At 48.0% G+C, this 19,415-nt stretch overlaps 1 protein-coding gene across 1 annotated transcript in view; it reads left to right on the plus strand.

Annotated features, from left to right (window-relative positions):
• Positions 1–19,415, plus strand: part of PRKDC (protein kinase, DNA-activated, catalytic subunit) — a 3,158,350-nt gene that overhangs the window by 2,903,434 nt on the left and 235,501 nt on the right. The window contains exon 83 of the mRNA XM_078687323.1: positions 11,412–11,613. Coding sequence (XP_078543449.1) covers positions 11,412–11,613 — 202 coding nt within the window. The remainder of the gene's footprint in view (positions 1–11,411; positions 11,614–19,415) is intronic.

A 19,415-nucleotide genomic window follows, 5' to 3' on the forward strand; every position in this document is an offset into this window, starting at 1 on the left:
GGCTTCACATGTTCTCTGAAGTTTTAGCTTAAGACTGCTGGTCCATGCTACCTCTAGGATAGCTTGTCTATAAGGTTGACTTTACAACCACCATCAATAAGGGTCGTTTAAACTAGTGCAAGGTGCCCAGTAGAATAGTGGACATCACATGCCAGGCTAACTTCTCACAGTTCTGTGTTATAACATGGTCAAAATCAGTTAAGATTTGTTATTCATTGTGCTTGGACATTGCAAACTCTGAAAATGAGAAAAGTACCTTGGGATTATTTGAATGCCACTGCTTTTTTAAATTTAACAGATTTTATTTGTCAAATAGCACATATGCGGCAGAGCGCTATACCCCAGAGTAATTCTGCATAATAAGTTGACATCCGTATAACTTTGACTTTTGCAAAAACATAATCGAGGAGAAATGGAATGCAATACAGATAGAGACAACAAAAGGGAAAGAAGAAATATAACTTAACAACCCCCCTCCCATCACACTATTACCTTCACTGAACCTGTACGCCACTTTCCCACCCACACTAACTTGTTGAATATATTGCAACATCTAATGCCCTTGCCGCTCTCGGTAGCGAAAACGGACTCTGGTGTTTGGTTAATTCATGGGGTTATCTCTCTCCCTTTTTCGCCATTTCAATTTAAATCATGCATGCAACAGTTTCCGATTAGCCATTTTTGAACCATTGGGTGTAGCATTTCTACATGAATTGTGGTCCCTACCTTTCACTTACAGATGTCAGAGGGAGGCTACGGAAGATTTTCTTACAAGGGAGGACTGCAATTCCACATTAGGACATTCCCTGGTTTGCAAACATGTTAAATTGCACAGCGCTTGTAACGTGTCGGACCCCAATCTTGCTTGCTTTTTAAATGGGACTCCAGTGCCATCATTAATTCCAGCTTTTACATTGCTTACTAATGGCAGATATCTTATTTTGAACAACCAAGACTGCTGTGGTTTACGGGCAGGAGTCCCGTATTTAGTAACAGTTTCCCAGCGCGTAACTTGTGGTAGCAATGTGCTTTTTCCACCCCCGCATGGGATTCTCAGTAGTTCCATTTGGCCTTCCATTCCGACTTTGAAAACAGATTTCAACAAGTTGAGCAGACTCAAAGCGCTTTTATTCCAACAAGAGGTTTCTCTCACTTCGGCCCGAGAGACCTTCGAGTTACAGATGGCTAGGACTTCTAGTGAGATACAGTCCCTTCTGAACACTAACCTCCCACAACATTTTGGGGAGCTAATACACCAAATAATAAATGCTCTGACACGAATGGCCTTGCACATTTTTTTAAACGTGTAGGATCAGGCCTTGTGACTTCTTTTCAGACGATATCTATAGTAATACCGGCTTTTATTAAATCTATTTTTTCCAGCATCTGTGGTGGTTTTCCCCTAGTATTGGCGTTAGGTGCTGGAATCCTGCTTCTCCTGTTCCTGCTGCGTAATGGCTGCTCATCTTGTGGTAATGCAGAGAACAAGCCAATTTCAGCTGTACCGTGATCGCATTCAACAAGTTTTTGGATGCTTGCCTTTAGCAACGCTTAGCGTCAGTTATGGACTAACTTTTCGATATGCCTACTTTACTAGCGTGCAACCTGTGTTTTACTGTCAGCGATGCCCTTTCTATTGGGCAATGTATGTATGCAAGTCCCGGATTTTGCAGCTGCACTTGGAGTATTGGCTGAATGGGATGTCTGTGCGGCTGCGCAGAACGTCCTGCAACAAAGTTGCATCGTATATCACGCAAGTTGCCCGCTCATGCTTTTAGAGGCCTCTGATTATGAGGAGCACGTTTGATCCTTCGACTTACTTAATTGGATGGCATTGCTTTTTTCCACCAACGATAGGGATGAACTTTTGGAGGGATTTGCATTTCTCGGATAACACACCTTGACGGACTTCACGCCTCCTTCGTAAACATTCCTCCATAATAACTTGTTCCTAATACCTCCTTTGCAATGACTTTATTATCCCGGAGACAGCTCCATTTGAATGAGCTATAATGACAATATTAAACAATTATTATACATTTTTTTTAATTTGCCCTTTTTCCAATTTGTTTTTATCTAAAGGCTTTGACCTCTGCTTGACTTTTGAACTTTGTTTTTGTCCTTTGTCTATGTCCTATGACCTTACCTAGGGTAGGGCGTTATATGCGCATGTTACTACATGACTTTGTTTTTGCAAGAATCTGCTTGTGCCTTTTGCATGAGAATGGGCTGCCTTTCGCGCTCTCTGCCTTTCCTGGAGTTTCCTGGATTTTAGTCTGAACACGATGTGTGATGTCGGTCAACAATGCTCCGTGTTACTCTGTTCTGGTCAGTCCCTAGCACCTAGACAGAACATGCTAAACACAGCTATAGTACTGAAGACTCGTGCTTTGACATTACGTTGTTGCATGTTTTAACACACTTGGAGAAACCTGTTCCATGGAGAAGAGCTCTGCTGTTCCTATGATGTAAACCTTACATCCAGGCTTTAAGGTATGGGGTCTGCTGTCAACGCCCAGAGATCGTCCTTTTTTTATAAAATACACTTCTTCTAATCAAGGGGAGGGTGGTTAGGCCAAAAACCCTTATTTCCACAGTCTTTATAAGATGACTTCTCCCTTTGGATTATATGCAATTGTAACTGTGCTGAGTTTATGCATTTTGCTGCTAGTAGTGGCACGTATTGTATTGTATTGTAGAGCACAATTGTTACAATAAACATTTTGAAAAATTTCAGTACCTCTCCCTATTCTCATTGTGGACAAGTACGGGTGAGTAAGCGAAAGAGTACGCCTTGCTCCCATGATTCCTTAGAGAGTCGGGAGTGGTGTGTTCTGGGTTGTCTAATCATTTGTAGCTCAGTGATCTTTGGAGGAGAACGAATGAGATACAATAGCTAGTCGGTTTGGGATTTTGGGTACTGATATGGTAGTTGGTACACCCCTATTCACTGAGGTCCTGTTTTCCTGCTCATAGTTCTGTTTATGTGCAGAATCCCTGCTGCACCCCTTGACACAGATTCAGACCTGGGTGAGGCTGGGAACCCTCATGATCTACCGGAGTGTTTCCAAGACCTCGTGGTGGCACGTGGGCTATACATCTTGCCACAGCTCGAATTGCTAGACCCCTAGTTACCTTACTTACCCCTGCCTACCGTAGAAAATATGGTCAACATATTGATAGAGGTGCTGCAGCATATACCTCATTCAGTAGAGCCACATATACCATTCAGTGAAGACGTTCTGGATTCTGGAATAATCCCTCGTCCACCCCAGCTGTCAGGAGAACACTAGCGAGGAGATATAGATCAGCACTGGGTGAGCTCCCACTTTCTTTTGGTGCACCCTTTCCCTGAAAATGTAGTTATCAGACATCTTTCTTTTCCACATTTTCTGCACGCAATTCCCATTTGTCACCTGCTGACAGTCAGAAATCAAGGAAGCCTGGTCCAGAAAGATTTTTGCTGCTAGGCACCTGGTTTTGAAAACTCTTAATGGCACATGCCTCCTAGATAGATGTAGCCACTCATTGTGGGACTAGAATAGCTTAACCACCCCCAAACTGTCCGATGACCTCTAGACACGCTTCATGGATCTTGTATGTGATGGTCAAGTGGCTGCTGGGCAAGTCATTCAGTCAGGTCTCAATAGTGCAGACTCTGTTTCCAAGGCAATGGGGACTTCAATGGCAGTACGTAGAATGCATGGCTCAGGACATCGGAGTTCTCAAATGATGTTCAGTTGACCTTGACGGATCTTCCATATTACGGTTCCACACTTTTCAGAGAGAGTGCTAATGCAGCTTTGGAGCGCTTCAATATCAGGTCAGCCACTCCTCACTCTCATGGTTTGCAAACCCCAAAAACAGACAACTGGGGATTTTGCAAATTCCATGGTTTCGTAAGAGTCCTCAAGTTCCACCAGTGTCATAAAGCCATCATATAGCAGCAAGTCCATAATCTTTTGCAACAGTAGAGGGGGCGTGGGAAGGGCAGGGGTTAAACTCCTTCTCAGCAAGTCATATCTTTCTCCTTCCCGTCCATTGGAGGGAAGCAGCTCCAGGGCACTCAAAACTGGTGAGTGGATAGATGTCTTACTGTCTACAGGCGTGGAAGGCCGTCATTTTGTACCAGTGGGTCCTGCAGATTATGGAAATATGGTATACCCCACTTCTACCCCCGCATGGATCACTGACAGAATATCGGAACCAAAAATATCATGTGGACAGAATATCATGTAAAAAATATCAAGGACCAAAAAATCGAGAAGGTAAGTGCAAATATCTAAGTATAGATTTGCTATTCTTAACGCCACATCTTTGTACATTGACGATGTATATATTGTCACGGTACATATTTGTGGTTATATATAGTAAAACTTTACTTAACTATAGAAACTTGCCTTCTCGATATTCATGACACAATATTTTGTCTCACGATATTTTGATATCCTGTCAATACACCCCCCCCCCCACACACACACACACACACACACACACTCCCTTGGTTTTCGATCCTTTCATACGAACACCTTCTCCTGGGTGGTAGCGCAGTTTCATAAAGAAGGTGTGGAGTTGAAGAACGGTGCTTCTCCCAGTACATTTCTATTTTAAAAAAAGGACGGTCCTTTATGTTGGATTGTGGACTTCAGGGTATTGTGCCTCTTCCTTTGGAAGAAGCAATTTAAGATGCTGTCCCTACCTCGGGTTCTTTGTGCTCTGGAACTTGAAAAGTGGATGGTGTCACTAGATGTACATAATTCATATTTCCATATACTGATTCTGAAATCTCTCAGGGAAGTACCTGGGGTTTGTGGTTGGAATAACCCACTACCAGTTTGCAGTGCTTCCCTTTGCCCTAACATCTGCACCACAAGTCTTCACAAATTCAGAGTACTTAGACGCTGCCCTTGCACGCTGATGTCAGTTCTTTTTCCGCGCCAGCAAGCGCAGATCCGGGAAGAGCTAGTACCCTTAGTCACTTTTTGACTAACTTTTTTGGTCTATTTTGACTATCTTTTTCGAGTCGATTCGACTCCTGGTGCCGGTAGGGATGCCTGGATTTAAACCGTGCGACTCCTGTCACCGACTGATGTCGGTGACCGACCCCCACCGCAGGTGTCTCTGCTGTCTAGGGGCCGACCACGCCGATAAGTCATACCCCGACTGCCCGGCCTTGACCTCGAAAGCTAGGTGAGAGCGGTCCCGTAAGCTTCTCGAGCTCCGGCAGTCAGCTCTGTGCCGCTCGAGGTCCCGGTCGATGAGGAAGCTGAGGGACCGGTCGCAGAGCCGCAGCCATCGCCGCTCGTCGAGCCATCACCACTTGTCGGGCTCAAAGTCCTCAGGTAAGTCGAGGCATGGGAAGAAGTCGTCGAAGAGGCGACATCGCTCTTGTCACCCCTCGCCGGTCGTGTGACTCAGCCGAGGGTTCGGGTGGCACCACCTACGCGGCACCAGCGGAGCCACAGGAGTCGCGTCCGGCCCTACACCCTCCGGTCCCTGGGCTTAATGCGACTCCGGGCGAGATTTGAGATTTCCTCGTGGCCATGAGTACTCTTTCTGCCGTCGAGGCCTGCCGGTGCGCCTTCGGACCCCGCGGGACCGACTGGAGGTCCTAGCGTGCTGGCGGCTTTGGCCCCGGCGTCGTCGGCGACTTCATTCCCAGTGCCGCAGGACCCTCCGGGATCCAGGGCTGGATCTCGGTCGACGCCAGTCGACCTCACGACTCCTCCTCTGTCGCCAACCCCTACGGTGCCACTCCCGACGCCGTACTCAGACATCGCCGTCCCTGGTTTCTGCCACGGTCCGGGTTCGACTTCGATGGGTGAGGCCTTTACCTACGACCCGGCTCCGTCCTTTATGCCTGTTTATCAGGACACTGATGAAGGCGGGGACTGGGAGGGGTCTAAGGACCCTCTGGCACAACAGTGCCAGTTAAGTCAGGACTGGGCAGATGAGCTGGGGGAGGCCAGTGGTCTTGAAACCTCGCCAGACACTGGTTTCATCTCTTCTCCCTCCGTGGCTACGGAGGAGGGTGTTACATATAGCGTGGTGTTGCGCAAGGCAGCCAAGGCCTTGGCTCTTCAGCTCCCTGCTGCGGCTGTGAGGACTAATCTCCTCACCGAGGTGCTTCAACCGCCAGTAAGCTCTTCGGAGCCTATGCTGCTGTTCAATGAGGCCCTCACCAACGTCCTGATGGGCACTTGGTCCAGGCCCTCCATAGTCGCCCTGTGGATCGGAACGTGGCCCAACGCTACCACCTGGCTCCGGGTGACCCCTGCTTTCTGTCAGTACACCCCACCCCCAAGAGTATGTTGATCTAGGCCTCTACGTCCCAGACCGCTTTCCCGTCCGCTCCACCGGATCGGGAATCCAAAAGGCTTGATCAGTTTGGGAAGAAACTGTTCTCCTCAGTCAGCTTGGGGTTGCGGTCCATTAATACCACGTGCCTTTTGGGCCGTTACACCTACTCTCAGTGGTATACGGTGGCGGACGTGCTGCCTCAGTGTCCGGAGGAGGCCCGGACACTGCTTGCCCAGGCTCTTGCTGAGGGGCGAGATGCAGCACGGTAGTCCATCCGATGTGGACTTGATACCAGGAACTCGCTAGGCAGAGCGATTTCCACGACCGTGGCGATCCGTCGCCACGCCTAGCTGAGGTCCTCCAATTTTTAGGGGGATGTCCAGAACACGCTCATGGACATGCCCTTGAATGGCTGTCGCCTTTTTGGCGACAAAGCAGACTGTGCGCTTGGGCGTTTTGAGGACTCCAGGGCTACGGCCAAGTCCTTGGGCCTGTCGGGCCAGCGCCAGCAGACTTCTGCTTTCTGTTCGTTTCGTGGCCAAGGAAGGGACACCCCCACATGTTCGTCCAGCCACAGGCCGCAGAACCAACCTCAACGCGGTTGCGGACGTGGTAACCACCCTGGCGGTGTAGGGGGACAACGGCCCGGTCAGTCCACATCCACCCCCGCAGCATCCGCCTCAAAGCCCTCCTAGTCCGTGCTTTCAGGGCCATTCAACGCCAGTGGGGGGCAGGGTTCGCCATCACCTACTCCACTGGTGTTCCATCACCTCGGACAGGTGGGTGCGGCAAATCGTCCGAAGGGGCTACTCCCTCCCCTTCGAGGCGACCCCTCCAGCCATGCCACCGCAGTACCACCTCATGTCGGGGGATCGCTTGAGACTTCTGCAGGAGGAAGTTAGGGCCCTCTTGGCCAAGGGGGCCATCGAGCGCGTTCCTGGGCCAGACGTAGGTCGTGGTTGTTACTCCTACTACTTTCTGGTTCCCAAGAAGGGCAAAAGGGGCCTCCGCCCTAACTTGGATCTCAGGAGCATCAACGGCTTCGTCCGGAAGTAGAAGTTCAAGATGCTGATTTTAGCTCAGGTCCTGGCTGACCTAGACCTTGGAGACTGGATGGTAGCGTTGGACTTGCAGGGACGCTTATTTCCATATCCCCATCCTGCTTGCCCACCGGCGCTACCTGCGGTTCACGGTAGGCCACGAGCACTTACAGTTTACTGTTCTCCCCTTCACCCTCACCCCTCGGGTGTTCACGAAAGTGATGGCGGTGGTCGCAGCTCATCTGCGCAGATCAGGGGTTCCGGTCTTCCCCTAACTTGATGACTGGTTGTTGAAGGCGGGCTCGCCCCAGACAGTCTTCTCCCACCTCCAGTCTACGGCCGATCTCCTGCACTCGCTGGGGTTCTCCATCAACATGCCGAAGTCACACCTGAGTCCCTCTCAGAAGCTCCTCTTCATCGGAGCGGTTCTGGACTCGGCGCAGTTTAGGGTTTTTCCTCCCAAGCAGCGGGTTCGGGATATTCAGGCTCTGATTCCGATCTTTCAGCCTTAATCCCAAATTTCGGTCAGGTTGACTCTGCGGCTCCTGGGGCTGATGGCCTCCTACATCCTGCTGGTGCATCACGCCAGGTGGCGGAGTGGGGATCTGCAGTGGGACCTGACGTTCCAGTGGGCGCAGCATCAGGGCAACCTGTCCGACAACGTCCTGATCTCGGAGGGCACTGCGAGTCAGTTGCAGTGGTGGCTCACGGACCGCGATTTGGTCAGTGGCAGATCCCTCTCCCTTCCCCAACTGGAACACACAGTGGGGACGGATGCGTCCCTCCTGGGATGGGGACCACATGGGAGAGGCAGAGATCAGGGGCCTCTGGTCTCTGGCGGAGTCCCGGCTCCATATCAAACTTCTGGAGCTGCGGGCGATCCGGCTTGCACTGAAGGCATTCCTTTCCTCTGTCCCGGGAAGTGTAGTGCAGGTGTTCACGGACAACACCACCGCCATGTGGTCCTGCAACAAACAGGGCGGGGTGGGATCGTCAACGCTTTGTCAGGAGCCTCTGCGCCTCTGGACATGGCTGGAACACCTGGGCATATCCCAAGTGGTTCAATACCTGGCAGGTTCCCTGAACGCCAGGGCGGACAAGCTCAGCCGACGGTGCATGATGGATCACGAATGGCGTCTGAACTCAGACGTGGCGCAAGGTCTCTTTCAGCAGTGGGGAGAGCCTTGGTTAGATCTATTCGCCACCGGAAAGAACGCACAATGTCATCAGTTCTGCGCTTTGGAATTCCCAAGACGGCACTTGATTGGCGACGCTTTTCGTCGCGAGTGGAGTTGCCGTCTGTTGTACGCCTTTCAGCCTATACCACTTCTGCCCAGAGTGCTGAAGAAGATCAGGCACGACCGGGCCCAAGTCATCCTTGTGGTTCCGAATTGGGCACAAAGGTACTGGTATCCCGAACTACTCAGTATGTCAGTCGATCCCCTGATTCGTCTTCCTCTTCAGGAGGACCTTCTGTCGCAGCAACAGGGGATGGTCCTCCACCCGAACCTGTCCAGTCTCCACCTACATGCGTGAAGATTGAGCGGCGACAGTTGAGGCCATTTGACTTGCCTCCTGAAGTCTGTGATGTCATTCTGGCAGCCAGGCGTCCCTCCACAAAATTGGTATACGCCTGCAGGTTGAACAAATTTGTGGCTTGGTGCACAGCAAAGGCTGAGAATCCTTTCTCTGCCCCTCTTGCAGAGGTTCTCCTCTTTCTTCTTTCCCTGGCCCAGCAGGGCTCTGCTCTGGGCACTATCAAGGGCTATCTTTCGGCCATTTCAGCCTTCTTGAGGCTTCCTGATCAGCCTTCTCTTTTCAAGTCCCCTGTTGTAAATAGATTCTTGAAAGGCATTACTCACATGTTTCCTCCTGTACCCTTCGTAATGCCTCAGTGGGACTTGAATCTGGTGTTAACCTATCTGATGTGTGCTCCCTTTGGGCCGCTCCATAACTGTCCCTTAAGTCTTCTAACTCTAAAGACTGCTTTCCTGGTGGCCATCACCTCTGCCAGATGAGTGAGTGAGCTCCAGGCTCTTTCCTCCAAGCCTCCTTTCCTCTCTGTCCATCCGGACAAAGTTGTTTTGAGGACTCGTCCTTCTTTTCTACCCAAGGTGGTTACTCCCTTTCACAACGGCAGACCATTACCTTACCCACCTACTTTCTGCCTCCGCATCCCTTAGAAGAGGAAGAGAGGCTCTCTCGTCTGGACCCAAAACGTGCACTCTCGTTTTACCTGGACCGCACACAACTGTTTCGGGTGGACGACCAACTCTTTGTTGGCTACGTGGGTGCTAAGAAAGGACGGGCGGTGCACAAGCGAACCATCTCTCGGTGGGTTGTTTTGTGTATTAAGATCTGTTATTCCTTGGCTAAAAAGGAACCTCCTGTGGGGCTGTGCGCCCATTCCACTCGGCCACGGTGGCTACCTCCGCCTTGGGACAGGGAGTCCCTTTGCAGGAAATTGGCCAGGCAGCTCAGTGGGCCTTGCTGCACACGTTTGCCAAGCACTACTGCCTGGACAGCCAAGTCCGGAGAGACGGCCTCTTTAGCCGTTCAGTTCTCCAGGACTAACCTGGTGTGATCTTGGTTCGCAGACCCACCACCGGGGTTGGTATTGCTGGGGTATCTATTCTAAGGTAAGGAATCTAACACTAACCGGTTTCTTTCAGATGCACAAGTTACTTACCTTCGGTAACGATATATCTGTAAGAAACATTAGTTAGTGTTAGATTCCTTACCGCCCCACTCATCCTCCCCGTTCTGCGAAACGAAATCTAGGGTTACGGTATTTCCCAGTCAAGGCCCTAGTTTCATGGCACGAGTGTCGGTTTCTTGCATGGCTCTGCGTTCCTGGCGCGGAAAGCTATGTACAGAACTGACGTCAGTGCGCGAGGGCGGCGTCTAAGTACTCCGACGTCATCCCGGCGATCACGACGCCTACGACTGATGCGGAGCCGCATATGACGCCTACCGACGTACAGTGGTACTGCTGACGAAAACTTTCCGGATCCAGTCTGACGCCTGGGGATTTTCTAAAGTGAGGAATCTAACTAACTAATGTTTCTTACAGATATATCGTTACCGAAGGTAAGTACCTTATGCGTTAAGATCTGTTAAGCAGCGGCCCTCCACAAACGCCAAAGCTGCAACATCTGCTCTGGCTATGAGAATCCCTGTTGGTGTTATTTTGCAGAGGAGCCACTTAGTTATCCTCTTACACCTTTGCATTGATGTCTGGATTCAGAGGTGAGGAAGGATGATCAGTTCATCTGATCTGTGCTACAGGATTTCCTGGTGTAACTATCCATCAAACTCTCCATTTCCAGGGTGGTATTGCTTGGGAGTCTATTCATGAGGTGAGTTATCTGCAGGTAAGAGTATCCTTCCAAAGAAAAAAGTTACTTACCTTTGGTAAAGAACATTCTGGTAGATAGTCTAACTCCAGATTCATCAGCAATGCCGCCCACCTCTATACTTTTTGTCGAATGGTTGGGGGCCAATTAATTGGATCACATTTCCCTTGCTGGTACACTGCATTTAAAAAAATAATCTAATTCCTGCCCTGCTATGCAGAAAAAATGAATTGAAAACTGTCCTCATGTTGACTCCAGAGACACTTTATTGCTCCCGCAAAGTCGCATGAACATTTCTTCTGATGTTGTATACGAAGTTGGGCCCCCACTGTCATGGGAGGGCTATGGAAGACATTTGTGTAGAACAGTCTAGCCCCTGTAAGGATGTTCAACAAGTGAGTAATCTGCAGGTAGATAGAGTATCCAGAAAAATTGTTACTAAAGGTAAGTAACTGTTTTGCCAAGGCCTGGATTCACACTTGTTTCCTCAGTTCCCAAGTCTGCAGCTATGCCACATCTACTACTGATTTTATTCACCCTGTAAGAGAGAATTAGCCCTGCCAGATTTGATTGTGTGAACTGCAGGTTGCACACATATTTTTGCAGTTGGCTCTCAACCCGATTGCACTATCTTACTGGCAAATATTAAAAATGCTGTGTTATTTGTAAATAAATTATTGTGATGTTTGCTAACATTATGTAACTTTCTTTTCAGGAGAGCCTTTGTTAAAATGAGTACTACTCCGGAGTCCTTCCTGGCTTTGCGCTCCCATTTTGCTAGTTCTCATGCTCTGATTTGCATCAGTCATTGGATTCTTGGCATCGGTGATCGTCATCTATCCAATTTCATGATTAACTTGGAGACTGGTGGCATGGTGGGGATAGACTTTGGACATGCCTTTGGATCCGCTACACAGGTGCATATCACTCTGAAATAGCATGTTCTAATGGAAAACGTCAAATGATGCTTAATGAAAATGATTTGTCGTTCAGTATTTAGGATTGTATTTCGATGACACAATGGACTCTTATTGTATATATGCTTTCATGTAATCACCAAAACGACCCGGGGGTCTAAAAGCTAATATTATGGTGAGCTACCCTTGACTTCACAATAGTAAGTTAGTACCCAAGTTACCAGGCAAGCCCAAGAAAGAGAACTCATACAGGGAAGAGAACGCTAAAGTGATACGTGGTAAGATCCAAGCTCTTAGATCTGGATTACCATCAACTTAACCTTGTGATCAGTATTATCATTTGGTCATCCAGCTATAGAGATGGTAAGTACCTTGATCATCGAGACATATTACCATTCAACCATTCATGGGCTGGATCATGCCCACAGTCACTTTAGGACTACAATGAACAACTGAATAGTTGATTGCCAAAGAAATAATAAAGTGCAGTGCAAACACAAAAGATATGTGGTGAGTTAAAATAGTGATGTGTCCAGAAATAATGCACATTTAATTGAGGTATAGGCGCATCCCCTAATTAAAAACAGAACAGTGCAAACGGCAGTTTAAACAAATGACTGCCAAAAAAGGGCCAACATATTTCAGCCAAACGGGCAAATAATCCCTCGGCTTTCGTCAGGGCCTCTGCTCTTAAAACATTGCTACTGCATACAGACGTGTTGATTCCAAAGTTATATGAACGTGAAAACAATCAATTAAAGTTTTAAATAAATACAACCTGTAGTGTACTAATCCTCCGTATCAGTGAATGCAGATGGCATCTGCAATATATTTAAAGAAAACAAAGTTAACAATATACACCGTACACGTCCTCTTCATATGTATGGTTCATAAAATAAAATAATACTGTAATAAATGCTTAGATGTTCTCACCCAGCTTGACCGGGGACTGGACCTCACCTCACCTGGACCGTGCTCAGGTTATCGAGGCCCCGCTCTGTGAAGAGAGAAGGCAGATAAAGGGGAGACATATAGAGCTACTACTAAGCAGTCCCTCTATTTACTCAATACTATAGCTCATCCTCTTCACATTGGGGTAAATTAAGGGTAACTGACTGGTGCCTCGACCAACACAAAGAGTACCACAACACAGCATAACATAGGATACTAAGTAAAATAAAATAAACACATATTCTGTAATTGTGTGCTGAAAAAACAAGAGCCCTGATAGGATGTAACATGCGAGCTCTGTATAAATCTCCCAAAATTGTTATAAATCTCATTCGTCAAACAAAACCATCACCTATCTGCATAGTTTGAAAACTAGTAAAAAAATCACATTGTATAAATGCTAGTTAGTTATTAGATATAAGCCTAATATCCAGGTCTGCTCTTATAGCCCCCCAGAAAGCTTACAATCCAGGTAACCAAGAAATCTAAATGTAGTGCTGCTAAGCGCCTGGCCCTCCTACCTGACCGTTGTTGCCTCAAGACTGACCTGTGTCTTGGCGGAGGCAAAGGACGGCTTCCAAGACTCGTTTAAAAAGAGAGCTTAAGGGACTATTTTGTCCACCACACCCCCTCTAAAACACAGCCTTGTTGTATTAAGTGTCAGCTGTCAGTACCTGCACATCTTTGGTTGTGGGTAATCTGGACAAAAGTGGAATCAAAGCACCTTGTTCAACATACGAAACCAAAGATTACACTCAGGACTCCTGCCTTGTTCGATAAAGTCCGCCGCGAAAGACGCGGAAGTGTTGTGTTGTATAGCTCCTATATATCCCTATATCGTGTTAAGTTAGCATAGGTACGTTTGAGATTTAAACGCCATTTTTCCTTTCTTGCAACTTCTGCACACGACCCTTATTTGTTGACTTAGCTTTCAACCTAGTAGTTTGCCGTGGTGAATGTGAGAATAATATGTTATTGCTCTGATATCTGCTTTGTTTAATAAAACATGTCTGCACGGAGAGTGCTGAAGTTTCAGGAGCAACACGATATGGAATTGTTATGAGGTCTGATCTCCACGCCTTCATAGTCATAACACAAGTGCAGCCTTTGCCAACTTGGGCTTGAGGCGGGATTGATATTGCTTTGCACGAGAATTGTTAACACACTTGATGCGGTGCACATGCAGAGAGAGCTGGTGTATGCTGATGTGATTCCTTCATGCTAGGACACTAAGGTATGGGCCCGCCCTAAAACAACCCAAAGAGACCTTCTTAGATAATAATATAATATATGTGTTAGGGAGGGTGAGATATAAGTGTTGTTAACTCTTATTCATTACAGCATGTTAACATGCTGTCACCATTCGCTTTTTATGTCTTAGTAACTATGCTGATAATTTTGCTACTGATAATAAGTATACTTGTATTATCAAAGATACTGCGCCTGAGAAGACGGCATTAGTAAATAAACATTTCAAATGCACATGTGTCTTCTTTACTCCATGATCTGGTTTGTAATGATAATATAACGAAAGAGTGTTCATGAGTCCCACGTACCCTGAGGTACTGTAAGTTCATGTTCTGGTTTGTCTAAACATTGGGTGTTTGATATGTCCAATGAGACACTGTAGCTAGCTCGGTAAGGGGTGAGTTGGTTGCTAAGGTAAGTTTTGGGACATCCTAATTTGCCGAGGTTCCACTCCTCTGTGCACAGTTCTGTGTGAGTACAGAAACCCTGCAACATGGCGCCCAACGGTTTCGGTGGTCTTATATCATGACACTCGAGTAGTTTATCATTCATGCCTTAACCCCTTCACATCCGTTTCCGGAAAACGGGGTGTTGGTGAAACCTACCTATTTTTTGAAATAGGTCTTTATTCAAGCTTGATTCTTACTTAAACGGTTTCTTTGAATTACTACCCAGTTGTGCTACAAAGTATTCTTTGTGTTTTCTTGTTTCCAATTCTGTAATGGCGGCAGCGGTGGCTATTGCGCAGCATAGTCGCGTAGCGGTACGCAACCATCTTCAGACGTACCAAGTCCCAGTAGATGGGATGGCTGTGATTTTCGTGGTAAGTGCAGATCCGGCGTTTCCTTACGAGTTGTTTTACTCTTGGGTTACGTTTCCGGCTGTGGACGCTAATTCTGGTTTGTACCACTCCTACACCGCCTCGGATGTCCCGGCTGAATATACGCCATACAGGGCATTGGAAATACCTATTGATCATTGGCAGCATCGAGTTTGGTTTGATGGCGCCCTCCCCCACTCTTTGTCCCGTGCGAGGTTGGGTCCACTCTCTATTCCAGGTACGAATTGGCCTGCATTGGGTGGCTTTACCCCGCACCCGAATCACGGGGCTTGTACCCTGGCAGAAATTCGCAGGCTACATGTAGTTTCCATTTCCGTGATTCGTGCTTTAGTGCAATACATTGGTCGACATCTTCCTGGTGGTCCCCAGGGGGGTGCGGCCGCTCCCATGGAACGAGGCGGAATGCGTCTCAATCCAGTGATGGTAAATTCGGTTTTTGGTGCGCGTCCTGTTGACAACGATGACTTCCCATTCTGGCTAGCGGAGAAGTTTGATCAACTGGAGGCGGTTTTTCCGAATTCTACTCCTGCTGATAAACATAGAATGTTGACGATTACTCTACCGAAGGATATTACTCCTGAACTTGCTGACTGTGACAGCTGGGGAAAAACATTTGCGGCAGTTTATACAAGGTGCTTCGGCACCCCGTCTATGACTGCCCTGCCTGAAATCGTTAGACGTGTTCAGAATGATCACGGTCCAGAGGCAGCGGTTGAATTGGGTATGCGCCTGTGTGGTTCTTTTGAGATTGTAAGTGATCTCATTCTCTCCAATGTTAAAGGAGATGCAGTTAACTTTCAGGTGTCGAATGCTTTGGCTGCTCTGCCCGATGCCGACAAACCCCGCCAGTTAGCAAAGATTGTGGTGGCCGCTTATAAAACGATTGGCCGCACAAGTAGAGGTCTGAAATATTTTCCAGTGAAGGAGAAAAAACAACCACAGGGGCAATCTGCAGTGACAGATGCCCAGCCAAAGTCCAAGAAACAAAATTGGCCTAAAAAACAGACACAGGGGAAGCAGACAATGCAGACTCAGGGTACTTTTCCTGCAATACAAGCTCCTGCGCCATCCGAAAAAGTTTATGATTTGCGCGACCGCGCGATGATTAAATCACCTGATCGTTTTCAGGGTTCTGATCAACGCTCTCCTCGTTCCTTTCAGGACACATCGGCCCCGAAGACCGGTGGAGGAGGAGGGGGTGGACGTGGACGTGGTGGCCAACAAGGACGTGGCCAGTCCCGCCAGACGGACGGCGCAGTGAAGCAGGAGGATTCTACGCCTAGGCGTCCGCAGTTTGCGAAAAAGAAAGTCGCAGCCTTAACAGCGCATCGATATGCCACAGATAGTGAGAACGCGGCTTCGGAATCTGACGTGGGCTCTGACCTTGCTGGACAGCGCGGCGGAGATAACCATAGTCAGAGAGGCGCTGCGTCCACTACTGAGGGTGACAGCGACTGATGTCTTCGTTGTGATAGAAACAGCGGATACGAGACTTGCTCCCCCTGAAAGACTATATGAAATTGTCCTGTTAATTGAAGGTGACATACAGCGTACCGTTAAAGGTGTATTTTGGGAGAATCTGTCTTCTACATATGATATTTTACTTTCGGAGGCTGACTGGCCCCCACCTTTTGTGCTCGCGGCGCCGCGAGGGGAGGAGGTAATCCTACCCAGTTTCGCGAACACTGTCTCGAAAGAGCATGCGCAGCATTTTGCAGAAGAGTGGGCTCGGGCTCTCGCGCCGGCTCTGTACCGTAACCAATGTGGTTGGGATAAATTGTCGCCTTGCCACGAAATTCCGTTGCGGTCTCAGCCGCAGCCTCAACCTCAATATCCCATTCGGCGTGAAGCAAAATCTTCCGTCGCGGAAATCCTTGAACAATTGGAATATCAGGGAGTTATTGAAACGTGTGTGTCACCGATGAATAATCCCCTTTTTACTGTGAATAAACCTGACGGATCATATCGTTTGGTTTTGGATTACCGGCATTTGAACTCGCATTGCCGTAACTGTGCAGTACAGAATACCCACGGCTCTGCCCTAGTGGATAGTCTCGTGCGTAAGCGTTTCAAGACAACGCTTGACATATCCAATGGTTTTTATGCCCACAGATTGGACAGCTTTAGCTCCCAATGGACCAGTTTTACAAGCGCTGGAGTCCAAAAGCAATTCCGGCGTCTTCCAATGGGCTACAAGAATAGTCCTGGTGTATTTACCGCTCGAATTGTCTCTATTCTGGAGGCACTCGACCCTGATGCTTTTTCGTATGTGGATGACATATATCTCACAGACGACGATATTTGGGAGCATCTGTGTCGTGTAAATTCTCTTGTTTGCAACTTCGCAGACATGGGTTACAAATTCAACTTTGCAAAATCGCACATTGCTGAACACACAGTGTTGTTTTTGGGCTATGAGCTCAACAATGAAGGTAGAGGTTTGGCTCCTCACTTCTTAGAGAAGTGCGCACAATTGCGCGCACCAACGACACTGAAAAAATTACAGTCTTTACTGGGCTTTTTGAATTTCGGCAGAACTTACATTCCGGAATATGCCCAGCGTATCAAGCCTTTGTATGCTTTGATACAACCAACTTTCTCAAAATCATGCTGGCTGCCTGAGCATTCAGCCATTTTGCAAACCTTGCAGGCTGATCTGCTCGCTTCTAAATATTTACTGACTCGTGATAACCACACCAACCTGGTCATAAGAATAATTCCTGGGACGGTGGGTTTCACGTACCTCACTTTTAATGAAGGTGACACGGTACCTATTGCTTACAAGTCACACTTGTACACTTCGGCTGAGATGCGGTTTCCCACAGTGGAAAAGGTTTTAACTGCTGTACAGATGGCAATTCTAAAAGAACGTGCTCTGTCACAGGGGAAGCGCATGCTAGTGGTAACACCCTGTCCTCATTTAGAGGCAGTCACGAAAGCCAGTGTACCAAATTCAAAGGCTTTGCACCCTCGGTGGATTCAATGGGCTGCGTCATTGTCATCCGCAGATGTCATGTTTATTTTTGACGCTTCCTTACGGTCACAGGAGTACTTGCAGTATGAATTCGTTCATCCTGCTCCTCTGGCGATGCGACCTTTGGAAGACTTCCATTGCATCATTTACACTGATGGGTCGGCGCAGGTTGCGCATGGCTCTAAACATGCCTACGTTTCCGCATGCGCCATTGTGGTCGGTGCTATGTTGAATGATGAGTTCATATCCAGGGAGGTACACACGTTGCCCCTGGGCGATTGCACCGCACAATTGGCAGAGCTTCGTGCTCTATTACTAGCTTTGGAGTACGCGGATCCAAGTGTTACTACTCTAATTGTAAGTGATTCTTACTACTGTGTCCAGTCTTACAATGAAAACTTGTTCTTTTGGATTCAAAATGACTTTCATGATTCCAAGGGTAGCACAATAAAACATAAAATGATCTGGGTTCGAGTGGCAGAGCTTAAGGCTATGTTGCCACTCGTTTATGTGATTCATACTCTCGGTCATCAGCGCTTAGGAGTTCACGCTGTTGGCAACTCGCTTGCTGATGAAGCAGCGAAATCAGCAGTATCTACATACTTAGTTGCAGCAGTTACTAGGTCTAAAACCAAGATTGATAGCGACATCTTGGCAGCGATTGCTGCCTCTGAGAAGGGAAGTAAACATCCTTCGGGATTCCCTTCGAAGTATAAATACCACTTAAGTCCCGAAAAGGTTCCTTTTGTGACAATTCCTGATGTTGGGGAACGGCTGATTCCCAACTCAGATCGCAGAACAGACTTGATTACAGCGGCTCATGAAGGTGTGGCGTCTGCGCATGCGGGCGTCTCAGCCACTGTAACGCAACTACAACAACGTTTCTGGTGGCGGGGACTGTACAAACAGACGCGTGATTATGTCCTTCTTTGTGACATATGCCAGCAGATTAAACCTTCAACTGCTACGCGTCCGCCACAGACTCAGTTGTACATTTCTAATAAACCACTAGGCTGTGTTTATTTAGATCACTGCGGTCCATTTTCATCTGATACTGCGTATAAATACATCTTAGTAGCAGTTGACTCATGCACACGCTTTGTTTGGGTATGGCCACATCGCAGCGCTGATTCCCGGACTGTCATCAGAGATTTGCGTATCTTTATAGGGATTTTTGCCTGTGGTACCTTCCATTCGGATCAGGGTCCGGCTTTCGCCTCTAAGGCGTATAAGGATGCCATGACTTCGATGGGGGTCCAAGTCAAGTTTTCGTCACCCTACAGACCCGAGGGTAATAGTGTAGTTGAACGAATGAACCGTGATTTAAAGCAATCTTTGACAGCCCGAGTTATAGGCACTGGCAGAAACTGGCTGGCTCACCTCTATGGCGTGCAGCGTGCTCTTAATAATCTCCCTAGAAGGTCTCTGGGTGGGCGGACCCCATACGAAATGCTCTTTGGCATCAAGATGTTCGTCCCTGACCTTGACGGTCTAGACTCGGTGGTTCGCGCCACTTCCTTTGACGCAGATGAACATTGCAATGTTTTACAGAATCTACAAAAGACGAGAGACACTCTTGCAAAGGAACATTTGCCCTCCACATCGGATGATGCGTTGCAAATCCCGGTAGTTGGCTGGCTACCCCAAGTTGGAGAACTGGTTCGAGAGAAGATCGACAACAAGAAAGAGTTTGGTCCCTCCTATCGAGCTCCGGTCCCAGTGCTTGGAGTGAAGGGCACAAGAACAGTCATTTTACCACCACTTCCAGGTCGTAAGGAAAACAGGTTT

The sequence above is a fragment of the Lissotriton helveticus genome, chromosome 4_1 (assembly GCF_964261635.1).
Source record: "Lissotriton helveticus chromosome 4_1, aLisHel1.1, whole genome shotgun sequence".
Lineage (NCBI taxonomy): Eukaryota > Metazoa > Chordata > Amphibia > Caudata > Salamandridae > Lissotriton > Lissotriton helveticus.